At 39.3% G+C, this 12106-nt stretch overlaps 1 protein-coding gene across 1 annotated transcript; it reads right to left on the bottom strand.

Annotated features, from left to right (window-relative positions):
* Nucleotides 1-7530: 7530 nt before the first annotated feature.
* Nucleotides 7531-11048, bottom strand: LOC140232878 (uncharacterized). The gene is made up of 2 exons (XM_072312992.1): nucleotides 10841-11048; nucleotides 7531-9395 (listed from the first exon to the last, which is right to left on the bottom strand). Exons 1-2 carry the CDS (start codon nucleotides 11043-11045, stop codon nucleotides 7531-7533), a joined length of 2070 nt encoding a protein of 689 aa, XP_072169093.1. The 5' UTR covers nucleotides 11046-11048.
* Between the last annotated feature and the right edge of the window lie 1058 nt (nucleotides 11049-12106).

Genomic DNA, 12106 nt, shown 5'->3' with positions numbered 1-12106 from the left:
TATGAACTTCAAAATTTCTCCCTTCTAAAATCAGAAGTCAGGAATCTCAAGAAGATCCTATGTCTGTGTAGTAATACAGTGCCTTAGCAGGTGATGAGGGAGAGTGGTTCCAGGATGGTCCAGGTTGGTCCAGGTTGGTCCTAAATCTGGTTCCAGGGACAGACCATCAATAGTCAAAGTTAGATTTTAAATTGCTTGGAAAAGAGAAGAAATGTACATTAACAAAATAAATTCTTCATCGAATATCTTTTTACAAGTTTCTTATACTGAGATTTAGCAGACATGTGGAAGGTTAGGAGTTGTCCAAATTTTTGAACTGACTATGGCAGTGACACAGGCTCAAACCTACAATGCGAACGTGATAATTACAATTAGTTATTTGAAAGGTTGGTTTTTCTTAAGGTTTCCTGATCTGAAAATGAAAAAGTTATTCTGAAAACAAGATAAGGTTGTTATTTAGAAGGTTCATCAGTACGGACATTTATTTCATATTCGGATTAATAAACCTCCGGAATGACGAACCTTATTTAATTTCTGATAAAAAATTCAGTATCTGAATTGTAATATGCCTTGTTTAGATGAAACCTGCATAATCCTATGTTATGATCTCAATTAGGATTTGCATTCATGGAAAGTGTTTGCATGGTCACACTGCTGGAAAAAAAGATATGATTATTAATCATATCTTGATTACGAGGGATATACCTTCCATGGATCTCCTTTGAGGGACTTTTTTTTTTTTTTTTGTATGCTGAAGATGTTATGTAATTACATACTTGTGTAAGATGTATCGTGTATACCACATGTGCAATATCTGTTATTTCACAGTGTCACAGAATGATAGTGGTGAGGACGTGCTGATATAAGTCAGTGTTGGTAAAGTGACCCGACTTTGAACAAAGCAAAAATTGACTCCTACGTTCTTGTAACATATGGTAATCAAATGAATATCTAATGATTTTGATGTTTCCTGTTGTTTCTCCAGTGTTCTAGAAGATGAATACTTTGCCAAATTTGTGCATTAAGTGCATTTAAAAAACAAATGATAAAAATATCGAAAGACACCATTCATGAATATAGGGTACTGGCCTGCAAGTGAAGGTACTAGGTTTGTTTGGAATGTGTTTTTTACCTATTGAGAATCATCACATGAAAATTGGAAAACATATTCAGTTTACCATCTGCCAGTGCTCTGGTCATGACTTCCTATGTTGATTTTTATGCAAAGAGAAATGCTAGAATAGATATACATGTACTGGTAAAATTTGATTACCTGCCAAAGGAAAAAAAAGTTGGTATCATATATGTATTTAAGAACGAGTATATTTTTCGAGGTAAATCCATCTATAGGCTAAAACAAATGACTCCTCTTGTGATTGAATGAGTACTTTTCAGGAATATATGGGTATTTTGATCAGAAAATGGGGATGCACTACAAGCTTCTGTCTCCGTTGTGGATCACCTGCTAGTGAAGATGTGTCTTGAATTCAGAAAAAAAAGCACCTGCATATTTTCAGCTGTTTGAAATAACCTGTGCAATTGTGATATCTAGACCAGTTGTATATATATTCTGCATTCTCCTCATGTGTAATCCAGACACAATTTACTGGGCTTCCATTACTTTGGTGCATACCATGTGTCGATGTTGGATAAAATCCAGATAAATTATGTGTTAATCTTTGTTGTTTAGGACAGACAAATGAAAAATGTCTTCAAATTAGTGATCACCACGAAAGTACCAAATTGCGACGACTCCAAATTCTTCCTGGAAAAAGAAAGAAAAAAAAATCAAATTTTTCCACATGTATGTGTGTATGTATGTATGTATATATGTGACTTGCATACATACATACACACATACATACATACATACATACATACAGTCATACATACATACACACATACATACAATATACAGACATCATATACATTTACTTGCATACATATGCATCACAGTAACATTGAAATATCCCAGCTTTAGCAAGAGAGATTAGCATGTGAGTGTAAAATTGTTGTTGCTTTGGAATGAAATTCAAGTTGATACTCTTTATTTCTTCTTTGTTTTGTTTCGGTTTCTTTCTTTGCTAGTCACTAAGGTACTACAGTTTGCTGTGATGACAACTGCACACTGATAAATAAAGTCTGCTAGAATTGTCATACATTGCATCTGAATCTGTTTTTGACAAGGTTTTAGTGAAATCACCATACATTCGTGTAACATTTTCTATTTTTCATCCCATATGAGGAAGACCAATGCAAATACTTAAGTGTGCGACAGCTGGTCAGATTAGTGAATGCAATGTATGTACTAGTAATGGCAGTGGCAAAAACAATGTATGTACTAGTAATGGCGGTGGCAAAGTTGTTCTACTCACTGTGTATATGTCAAGTGATGTTAACTCTTGTGTATTTGACAGTGCTTATGAGCAGATTATTATTTTTCTCCCCCCATGAATAGTGGATGAATTTGAGCATTAAGGAGTTACACTCAAAGCCCTTTATGCAGGATACGGGTATGGAATGTTTAGAAATGTTGAAAAATGTCATCTCTGTGCTGTAATTTCTATGCCTCTGTTGCAGATATTTATTATCAGCACAGTTTTGCGTGGCCATGTACATGTAACTTGCTGTTTAAGTGGAAAGAGTTAATCGACTTCTGAACTCCATGAAATGGTGGGACATTTCACATTATATTGTGTGTATGGTGTTTAACCATCCTTCAACCAAAGCTAGAGCCTTCTTGCAAACTCAAAATCTTAAACTGCATAGGTATCTTATTTAGTTGTCAAAACGACTGTTTTTCATCCTTTTCTTATCATTTATGTTATTATCATATAATGTGGTAATGATAATGCTGATATTAATGATATAAATACGTCATTTACATTATTATTATTATTATTATTATTATTATTATTGTTATTATTATTATTATTATTATTATTATTATTATTATTATTATTATTATTATTATTATTATTATTATTATTATTTTTATTATTATTATCATTATTATTATTATTATTATCATCAATTCTTTAATGACACATTGTCATATATATACTATATCATGATTGGACGATTGACAGTGAGTTTTGAACAGTGCGGGGAAATCTTAATGGTGGTATACAGGGTTTACAAGGCTTCAAGCGATGATCGTGGAATCACTTTGCTAGTAAAGTGTTCGTGATGTGTATTTGTTCTTCCTGTATCAAAATGCTATATTTTCTTACAGTGAATGGGTAGAGCATACATATACGGTACTAACTTAATTCAAGAATTCCGCATTATTGGTTGCTGCTGGTAATGTACGAATGGTATTGATTATGAATTGCTTTATCTAACTGAGCAAATTTCTGCTGTGAAAAGAAGTTGCGTGCTGTCACCATTGGCGCGATCTAGGAGAATGTATGCATTGACACTTTATATGCCAGTAACTTTGGACAGTGTGTACACTGTTATGGGGTTTTCTGTGACGGTCGGCACTCAGAGCACAAAGGATTAAAACACTCTTCTCTCAACTCAATGCAGGTGTGTTTGTGATACAATGTAGCAGAACTGGACATGGTGGTGAGCTAATGTGAATGAAATCAACTGAGCACTCATAGTCAGACTTTATTTAGATTAGATGAATTTGTTATACCATTTTTTTAATTAAATGATGTGAATGAGAAACCTTCTTCCCATAAGTGGAAAAAATTGTATTTCTTTGCTATACAGTGTTGTGTGTTTGTGTGTGTGTGTGTGTGTGCGTGTGTGTGTGTGTGTGTGTGTGTGTGTGTGTGTGTGTGTGTGTGTGTGTGTGTATCGCAGTGGCGGACCCAGAGGGGAGCCCATCGGGCGCGTGCTCCCTCTTTATTTTTGGTTAAAAGAAAAGAAATGAAAAGAAAAAAAAATGGGGGGGGGGGTGTGCGCCTCCTTTAATTTTGCAAAGGCACCTCCCCTTTACGAAATTCCTGGATCCGCCCATGGACTCTGTGTGTGTGTGTGTGTGTGTGTGTGTGTGTGTGTGTGTGTGTGTGTGTGTTTGTGTGTTTGTGTTTCTTCTTTTTTTTTTCTTTTTTTTTAATGGGAGTATTGCATGATCCACGTATGGTATTTATTGAAGCATGGTATGTGAAGTTTTTTGTTTGCTCTAGTTTGTTTCGTTTTTATCACAGTTTGATGAGGAGAATATTTTGCGACTATTTAACATCACTTTTGGTAAAAGCACCAACATAATATCATCACCAACAAATGATTGAGAATTTGAACAAATTTGGATGACTATTTTGCAAAGTGAATTACATGTACTTGTAAACTTATAGCGATAACCGTCCGACGACTGTATCATTTCAAAGTAAGAATATTGATTAGTGATAATAAGTTTGGGCTTGCGAGTGAGAAAAGAGAGTGAGAGAGGGGGAGGGAGAGTGTGGGTGAATGTTTTACTCGTTTTTAGCTCACCTGAGCCAAAGGCTCAAGTGAGCTATTGCGATCGCCCTTCGTCCGGCGTCCGTCGTGCGTCGTCCGCCGTGCGTAAACTTTTTACATTTTCATCTTCTTCTTGAAAACCCCAAGACCCATTTTCACCAAACTTGGCAGGTAGCATCCCTAGGGGGTTAGGATCTCAATTTGTTAAAATGGGCACCATGCCCCACCCAGGGGGCCCCAGGAGGCCCAAACCCCCCAAAATGAAGGAATCTTTAAAAATCTCTAGAATCAGAAGTTATAGAGCTAAGATAATATTATGAGTGAGTACATTAATGACTGTAGTTTCAAGTTTGTTCATAGCAGATCCAGGGGTGCCCCTCTTGGGGGCGGGGGGCGTTGGGAAGGTCCATATGGGGGCCTGAATTGTACATTTTCATCTTTTTCTGAAAACCTCATAATGATGGATTTTCGTCAAACTTGGCAGGTAGCATCCCTAGGGGGTCAGGATCTCAATTTATCAAAATGGGCACCATGCCCCACCCAGAGGGCCCCAGGGGGCCCCAATCTCCCCAAATTAAGGAATCTTAAAAAATTTGGGCCCTTATTGTACATTTTCATCTTCTACTTGAGAATGCCTGGTCAAATTTTAGTAGAGCTGTGAATAATTTAGATTAGTGACTGCGTGAAAGGTGAACTTGCGATACTCGGGTGAGCGCTAGACCCGCGGGTCTCTTGTTAATAATAAGCTTTCTTCTGATTCATACTATCCACAAGTACGGAAGCATGTATGCGCCACTGAGAAGGCGAGATAATTCTTTTTCGGGTAACATATAACGTCACCAAAGCCAAGGTATATGAAATCTACATAGTAACCATGGCAACAATATACCACCAGTTTATGCGATACTTTATTCATATATCATCATTATGATTATGATGATTATTATTATCATTATTATTGTAATTATTATTATTATTATTATTATTATTATCATTATTATTATTATTATTATTATTATTATTATTAGCATCATCATCATCATCATCAGCAGCAGCAGCAGTATTTATGTAGCGTTATTTAATATTTTGGTGAAAGCGTTTCCCCCATCTAGGCCCCATTTCACAAAATATGTTAGGATAGCAACTCTTACTAGAATAGCAACTTCCTGCGGCAACAAGCAACCAGGAAGCTGGATTCTTGTCGTTACCATGACAATTGCCATTCCAGCAAGTAGAGTTGCCATCATAGCCACTATCGATGAAATGGGTACCCTGGTCCGGTTCAGAGAGATATTCAAGCTCCAATCTGAAAGAGACTTTGAATTTGTCAAGTTTTGACAAACTCTTTGAAGTAATCCAATGTCAACCTCACTCTTCTTATGTGTGTGTGTGTGTTTTTTTTTTCTACTTTTTTCTTTTTTACACAACGCTGTAAATTTCAAAATGCCCAATCTTTCTTCCCTTCACTGCTGTCTTTTATAGATTTAAAAAAAAATAGTATGACATTGCTTTTAAATATTTTTTAATCTTGGCATTTAAAAAGTTTACGTTTAATGTGTAATGTTTTGCTCGATTGTAGCAAAATTATAATGCTTGTGTTGTGTTTTTGTTTGTATGTTATGCATTTTCTTTAATAAAAAGAAAAGGTATACCACATTTTTACCAAAATAGGTGTACATCCAGAATTTCACTGACAACGGTGATACTTTGGTTATGTACAAAATGGCAAAACTCCGCTTTAGCACAGTATACAGCTTTGTCGTTTCAATGATTCCTTTCTCGTTGAAAATAAAACCGCACTATAAGCTTTATTTTTGTGACATTTTATTCATACTTTATAGCTTCAACATGGACAGATAAACCAATTTGCATTTTGATCAAACTCTTGAAGAAATATAAATTAGAAAGGATACTACGTCACTCTCTCTCTCTCCCTCTCTCACACTATCTATCTCTCTCTTACTCCCTCCCTCTCGTTTCCCTTTCCACAGTATGCCCGCCGAGAATTCTGTACAGCGCGTTTTACAGAGACATTTGATGACAAAAGATCGGCAAAAATTGGCATATTTGCAAAATAATCGTTAAAACATTACATCATATCTATACATTAGTCTATAATACACATCGACAAAATGTGGGATATGAACAGAGCACTCTGTAAAACTTCAAGCATCTCACAAGAGCCTTGCAAAACAGGAACAAGGCAAGAGCTCGATGGAAACACAGTATTTTTGACTTCTGAATATTTTTTCCACTGTGTCACATAACATCACCCTTTGAATTTTATAACTCGTGTGTCCCTTTTGCAAATCAAATTTCTTTCATAAGCTCGTATATTGTAGTGGTAGGTAATTCAGACATTTCCTCAGAATTTCAAAATTCTTTATGGATGAAACAATGATAAACATCCGAAAACTGAAACCATTATTCTAGGTTAAAAAAAATAATAAAAAAAGAGGGGGAGCATATCCTCGAGTGTCATGGGATTAACTTTTCACTTTTTTTTTTGAAACTCTGAGGTATACGTAAGATGTCATGCTGTTGGGAGACAGCATTCTTCAACCATTAACGTTTCATGACGTTCGTAAAAGGGACATATATACGACATTTAAATCCTTGTTATTCTATATTTTCAATGAAAATTACAGCAGATCTTCATAATGGCAAAAGCAACTGTCTCACCTGCTCATCGATTCGTCACATTACACATGGATGATTTTTCTGTGCCCAGTTAGCGTTGTCGCGTCATCGACGCCCTGCGTTAATTGTGGTTACGGAACAAATCTATTGCGAAACATATAAACGCGGCTGTAATCAAAACACTGAAACCATGTATTCCAACCATAAGTTAAATAGTGATAATGTAAGTTAGCAATCCTTAACCATACCGACTGTTCCAAAAGACGATTTGGACGTTCCAGATACATTCTTTTCTCTCTATCCACAAGTTTATTTAATAAAATACTCATTGACAGAGATGTGCAAATGACAAAAAAGGTAGAAACGTACTTATTGAATAAAGCAGTTTCATCACAAGGAGACCTTTACTAGTTTGTATTTTTCTCCTTGCATTGTTTGAAGTCCCCGGCTGATCTCGGGGACACGATTTGGCCTTCGTCACCTTGTAGTTGATGTCTTGGGTCTACTCCAGGCACTGTTCTTCCTCTTGACGCTGTCTCTCGACGGTGCCACATCTTTGCTGGTTCGAGGTCTTCTAACCCCATTTTGTGCGCTAGTTCTGTTCGGTTTTCCCGCCGTCTGCTTTCCGCCGCTGGGTCTAGTCGGAGCGGCAGATAGTGATCGCAGCTTGCTCGTTGGTTTCGACGATCCCGTCTGGGGTTTCCCCGGAGAAGTGTCCGGGGGAGGTTCATCCTCTTCCGTTGTATTGGGCTCCTTCTTTATGTGTTTATTTGGCAGGTTGGAGTTACTCGCGTATTTAGCGTACACGTCGACGCGCGTATCATTACCCCGAGAAACGTCCGGCCGTTCTGGAGGGATCGTCGATTCGAAGGCATGTTTGATTGGTTGCGGAGATGGCGTCTGTTCAGCATCGTTTCTCGTCACCGGCTCTTTGGCGGTTTTGGCACTACCTGGCAGTTTACTAGTGGTTCGTGAAACACTAGTAGCCCAATTCTGCGTTTCTGTTTCAGGCTCGTTTTGTGTATCAATTTCTTCGTTGTGTTGAATGGATTGTGCATGCTTGGTGCTTGATGGGGCTGGCGAGACGGTAATCTCCTTTGTCCCATTAACGTCGACGCATTTTGGCGATATTTTCTCAGTCTCATTCGATTTTGTACGAGAAGTTGAGCTCGGAGCATGTTGGCAGTGTTCTGTACTGGAAATAACATCATCTGCTGTGGGTGACATCTTTGTATTTTCTGCAGGACTTTGATTTGTCTCCTTACCTTCACTTTTAGTGCGAATGGAATCCTGCACTGACCGTGCGTGCGAATGTTCCCCAACCTCGGTTTCCATGACAACTGTATCCCTCCTCCCTTTCACGTGTCTTTTGTCAGAGCTCTCATGCAGATCTGTCGTGACAGATAGCTCTGAATGAAGACTTATGGACTCGAAATCCGTGGAGTATCCATCTATATCTCTCTGGCCACGTCGCCCTGTTAGATGATGAACATCAATGTCCTCTGATGCAGAAAATCTTTCAGATGTTCTGCTCTCGCGTGACGAGGGTATTGTCCGCGGCGTATCGGAGATAGGTCCGTCTCCCGTCTGAGAAGTGTGATCATCGGCGGCATAGTTGCTGACAATTTGAATAGAAGGAGGTGGCAATGGACTTGCACTCCGGTGAATCACAACCGTGGTGAGATTCTGATTCGAGTCGACATTACCGTTCATTTTCTCGCTGCTGCGTTCCGGAGCAACCAATTCCGAGTGGATATTGTTACAATGCTCGCTTCCTCGCGACGATTCCAAATCGACGGTAACGTCCTTGTCGTTTCGTCTGTCCATAATGAGGTCAGTAATGACATTTTTCCAACGATTTTTTGACGTCCTTTTCGTATTCACTTTTAGCTTGGGATATTTGGTGGCAGTTTCCAGTGCCTTTAAGACTGCGGCTCTCGATGGTCTAGTCCCCTGCTTGATTGCAATACCTTCCTCCTCCGCCAGTGCCAGCATCTGTGCCTCGAGTTCCAGCTCTCGGAGTTCCTCCTCGTCTGAATCGTAGCTTCTGGCAAAGATGTTGGCGTACAGGCCGGACTTGATGTTGTGGGCGTTGTCCGTCTTCCTCTCTTCTTTGAGGCCATCCTTCTCCGGGGAGACAGCAACGCTCGACCCCGCCTTGCAGCGGTGCGGCGCGTCGGGATTGAGGAAGTAGTAGCGCACGAACCAAGAGACCCCAACACTGAGGAAGAACACCCCCAGTATGATGAAGAGACTTGAAGCGACTTTGGGCACGCCCTCGTTGTCGTTGGAAACTGAGAGGTCTGTAGACTCATTGGCGGCCGGAGGAGCCAGGGTTGTTGCTACAACAGATAAGATTCAGAAAGAAGTTAATGGACTTGAGTGCATGATCCAACAGACATTTCTAACAATTGGAGAGGATGAATGCAAACATGTTAACCCTAAAGGGGCCGGGCTTTTTTTGGCTATGCTCAGACCGGGGGGGGGGGGGGGGGGCGGATTCCGCCCCCCCCCCCCCCTCCCCCCTGAGATCTCGGCCATCGGTGGTGCGATCGCGATGAAATTTTGCATGCGTGAGACCCGCGTCATAATCTACAAGATTGTGTTATAAGAGTTTTTGAAACAATCAATTTCTAATTTTAATTAATTAATTATGCAAATTAAGCTCAAGGTGATATTTTAGCTTAATTAAAAGCATTAAGAGTCTGATTTTTGATCTGTAAATCTGTTTTAGCATATTCAACAATTTTACATCACAAAAACTTCCAAAACTCATTTCAATTCTTATGTATTTTATTGTTTTCAGAATTTCTTATGTATTTCTCTGTTTTTCAACTTTTGTTTTTTCTTTGTTTTTTCATTGGAAATTGTCACTGACTACTTTTCTACCATAATTAGCACAAAATTAATCAATGAAAGTGATTAATTGTAAAAATAATCAGGTTTTTATGCCTTTCATGACAGAGCACTGTTTTCCATAGGAAATGTACACAAAATCACAAAATTGTGCCCGTTTTGGAGCGACATTCCGTTACAAAAATGGGCGTGGCTTCGCAAAAGTATGCGCGGACGTTGCAAATTTGGTCTCAAAAGTTGCGCGAGACTTGAACGAAGAAAGTCAAGAAGCCTCGCGATGAGGCCTTCTCGCGTTACAGAATTATAGCGCGAAACGTCGAGGGGGGGGGGGCGGATTCCGCGGGGGGGGGGGCGGATTCCGCCCACCGGCCCTTTTAGGGTTAATATAGAAAACCGACCAAAAATATGTTACAATAAAAAGACATGAGCAAAGAAAACGGGATCCCCGTCGGGATCCTGATGGATTTCCATTTCTTTCTTTCCTTTTTTTTTTTTTTTTTTGCTAATTTTTCATCCAATTTTTGAGAGGCTGATATTCAGAAGCCAATAATTTTTGCACTCTCTATAGCAGAAGAAAAAGTTATAATGATATAGATTGAAGTAATAATAATGGTCATATTAATATCAATGCAAAAGTATAGTAATATAGTATGGTATATATGGTAATAGAATAGAAATAGTGGTAGCTTCAGTATAATAGTAACAAAGAGAATAAGAGTAGGTAGCAGTGGAAAAGAAAAATGATAAAATGTGGACGTAGTAATATTCGCAGGCGTTGTGCTATTAAGGCATTCATGGTTAGTGATGTGTAACAGTGGTATAGTCAACGAGGCTAGTAGTGTCAGTAGTAAGCTGGCAATCATATATCTCGTACATGAAGGCCTACTTAGATATTACTTATATAGTATGACCAAGCGCGTCGCCGGCTCACCTGTTGCGACTGCATTGCTCGTCTGCGCTAGTAAAGGAAAGACGAATGCCAGTATGAGACGAATGAAGAGGAATCTGCCGGCCGTCTTGGCTACGAGGAGCGATGGGGAGAACCGGCTTGGTCTTCTGGCAGTCGTCTGCGCGATGTGCCGCTCTTTGTCACGAAGAGGTGTGAGTCGAGCTATGATGGCACTCTGAGGTGACATGGTAGGCTTTGCATTGTTCGGCAGTAGTCATCACTTCGGGTCAAGTTTGGGTGTGGTCGGCTGCAGCTCTCCGCTCAGTTACCAAGGCAGGACATCACGGGAGCGAACATTCACGGTCCGTCATCGCATCTATGGTGTAAAACAAAAGTAACGCATGTATAAACGAGCGCTAATCGCAGATTGCGTTTCCTAAAATAGTTTCTGTTGATTATTACTTCTATTTATATCTTGTTGTTTCTCTATCATTGTTCTTGCATTGAGTACAACCTTTTCTTTTCCGACTCTATGAATTTTTGTCGTCGCTGTGTTGATTTCGGGGGAAAATGTGCCACCCAAACTTTCAAACCCGTTCCGTTAGATATCTAAGAATATGAAATATTTTGATCAAGCCGTCAAAATTGACGAGACAATTATTTGTTCACTTGTACCTTCAGTTTAGTCTTTAACCCCAACCTGATCCCAACTGAACTGTAATCTCCTTACATAGTTACCAGTCCACACGTGTATATTAGCCTAGACGTGTCAATTTTTATTTGCAACCTTACATTAAGGTTTTCTATTGTGCAAACGTAAAGCCTCCTTTACTCCGGACGGCCCATGCACAAAGGCTTTTTTTCGTCTTCTTCTTTCTGTAAATCTTGTACAGTGTGCCGTGAGAATATCAGTTACCTAATTGCTCCTGTAGGTTAAGGCCCACTTGACATGCCCGCGATACACACTATCCATGCTCTACGTCTCTTGCGTGTGTTTGAGACTAAGTTTAAAGGATATTTGCCGAGTGCAAACTTTCACTCCATCTTCTCACACATCATCTCGAAAAAGATAGCAAATAAAGCATTGCTCACGGCAAATTTTCTGCACACACTTCATAACTCATTGTGTAATGCTTCTTCTTCTTCTTCTTCTTCTTCTTCTTCTTCCTCCTCCTCCTCCTCCTCCTCCTCTTCTTCTTTCTTTCTTTATTTCTTTCTTTCATTTACCGGGTTGCTGTTTGTTACTTTCAGGTTGTAGGAGTGTCCACAAAGCCTAATCCCTATCAGGCTATCACTACTGAAAGCTAG

This window comes from Diadema setosum, chromosome 9 (assembly GCF_964275005.1).
Source record: "Diadema setosum chromosome 9, eeDiaSeto1, whole genome shotgun sequence".
In the NCBI taxonomy this organism is placed as follows: Eukaryota; Metazoa; Echinodermata; class Echinoidea; order Diadematoida; family Diadematidae; genus Diadema; species Diadema setosum.
This window is presented reverse-complemented; position numbering and strand designations above follow the sequence as displayed.

Bases quoted from the DNA above. Each gene is read 5' to 3' on its own strand.
- LOC140232878 (XM_072312992.1), bottom strand. From the start codon at position 11,045: ATGTCACCTCAGAGTGCCATCATAGCTCGACTCACACCTCTTCGTGAC. The intron at 9,396-10,840 runs GTGAGCCGGCGA...TATCTGTTGTAG, and splicing joins GAGCAATGCAGTCGCAACAG to CAACAACCCTGGCTCCTCCG.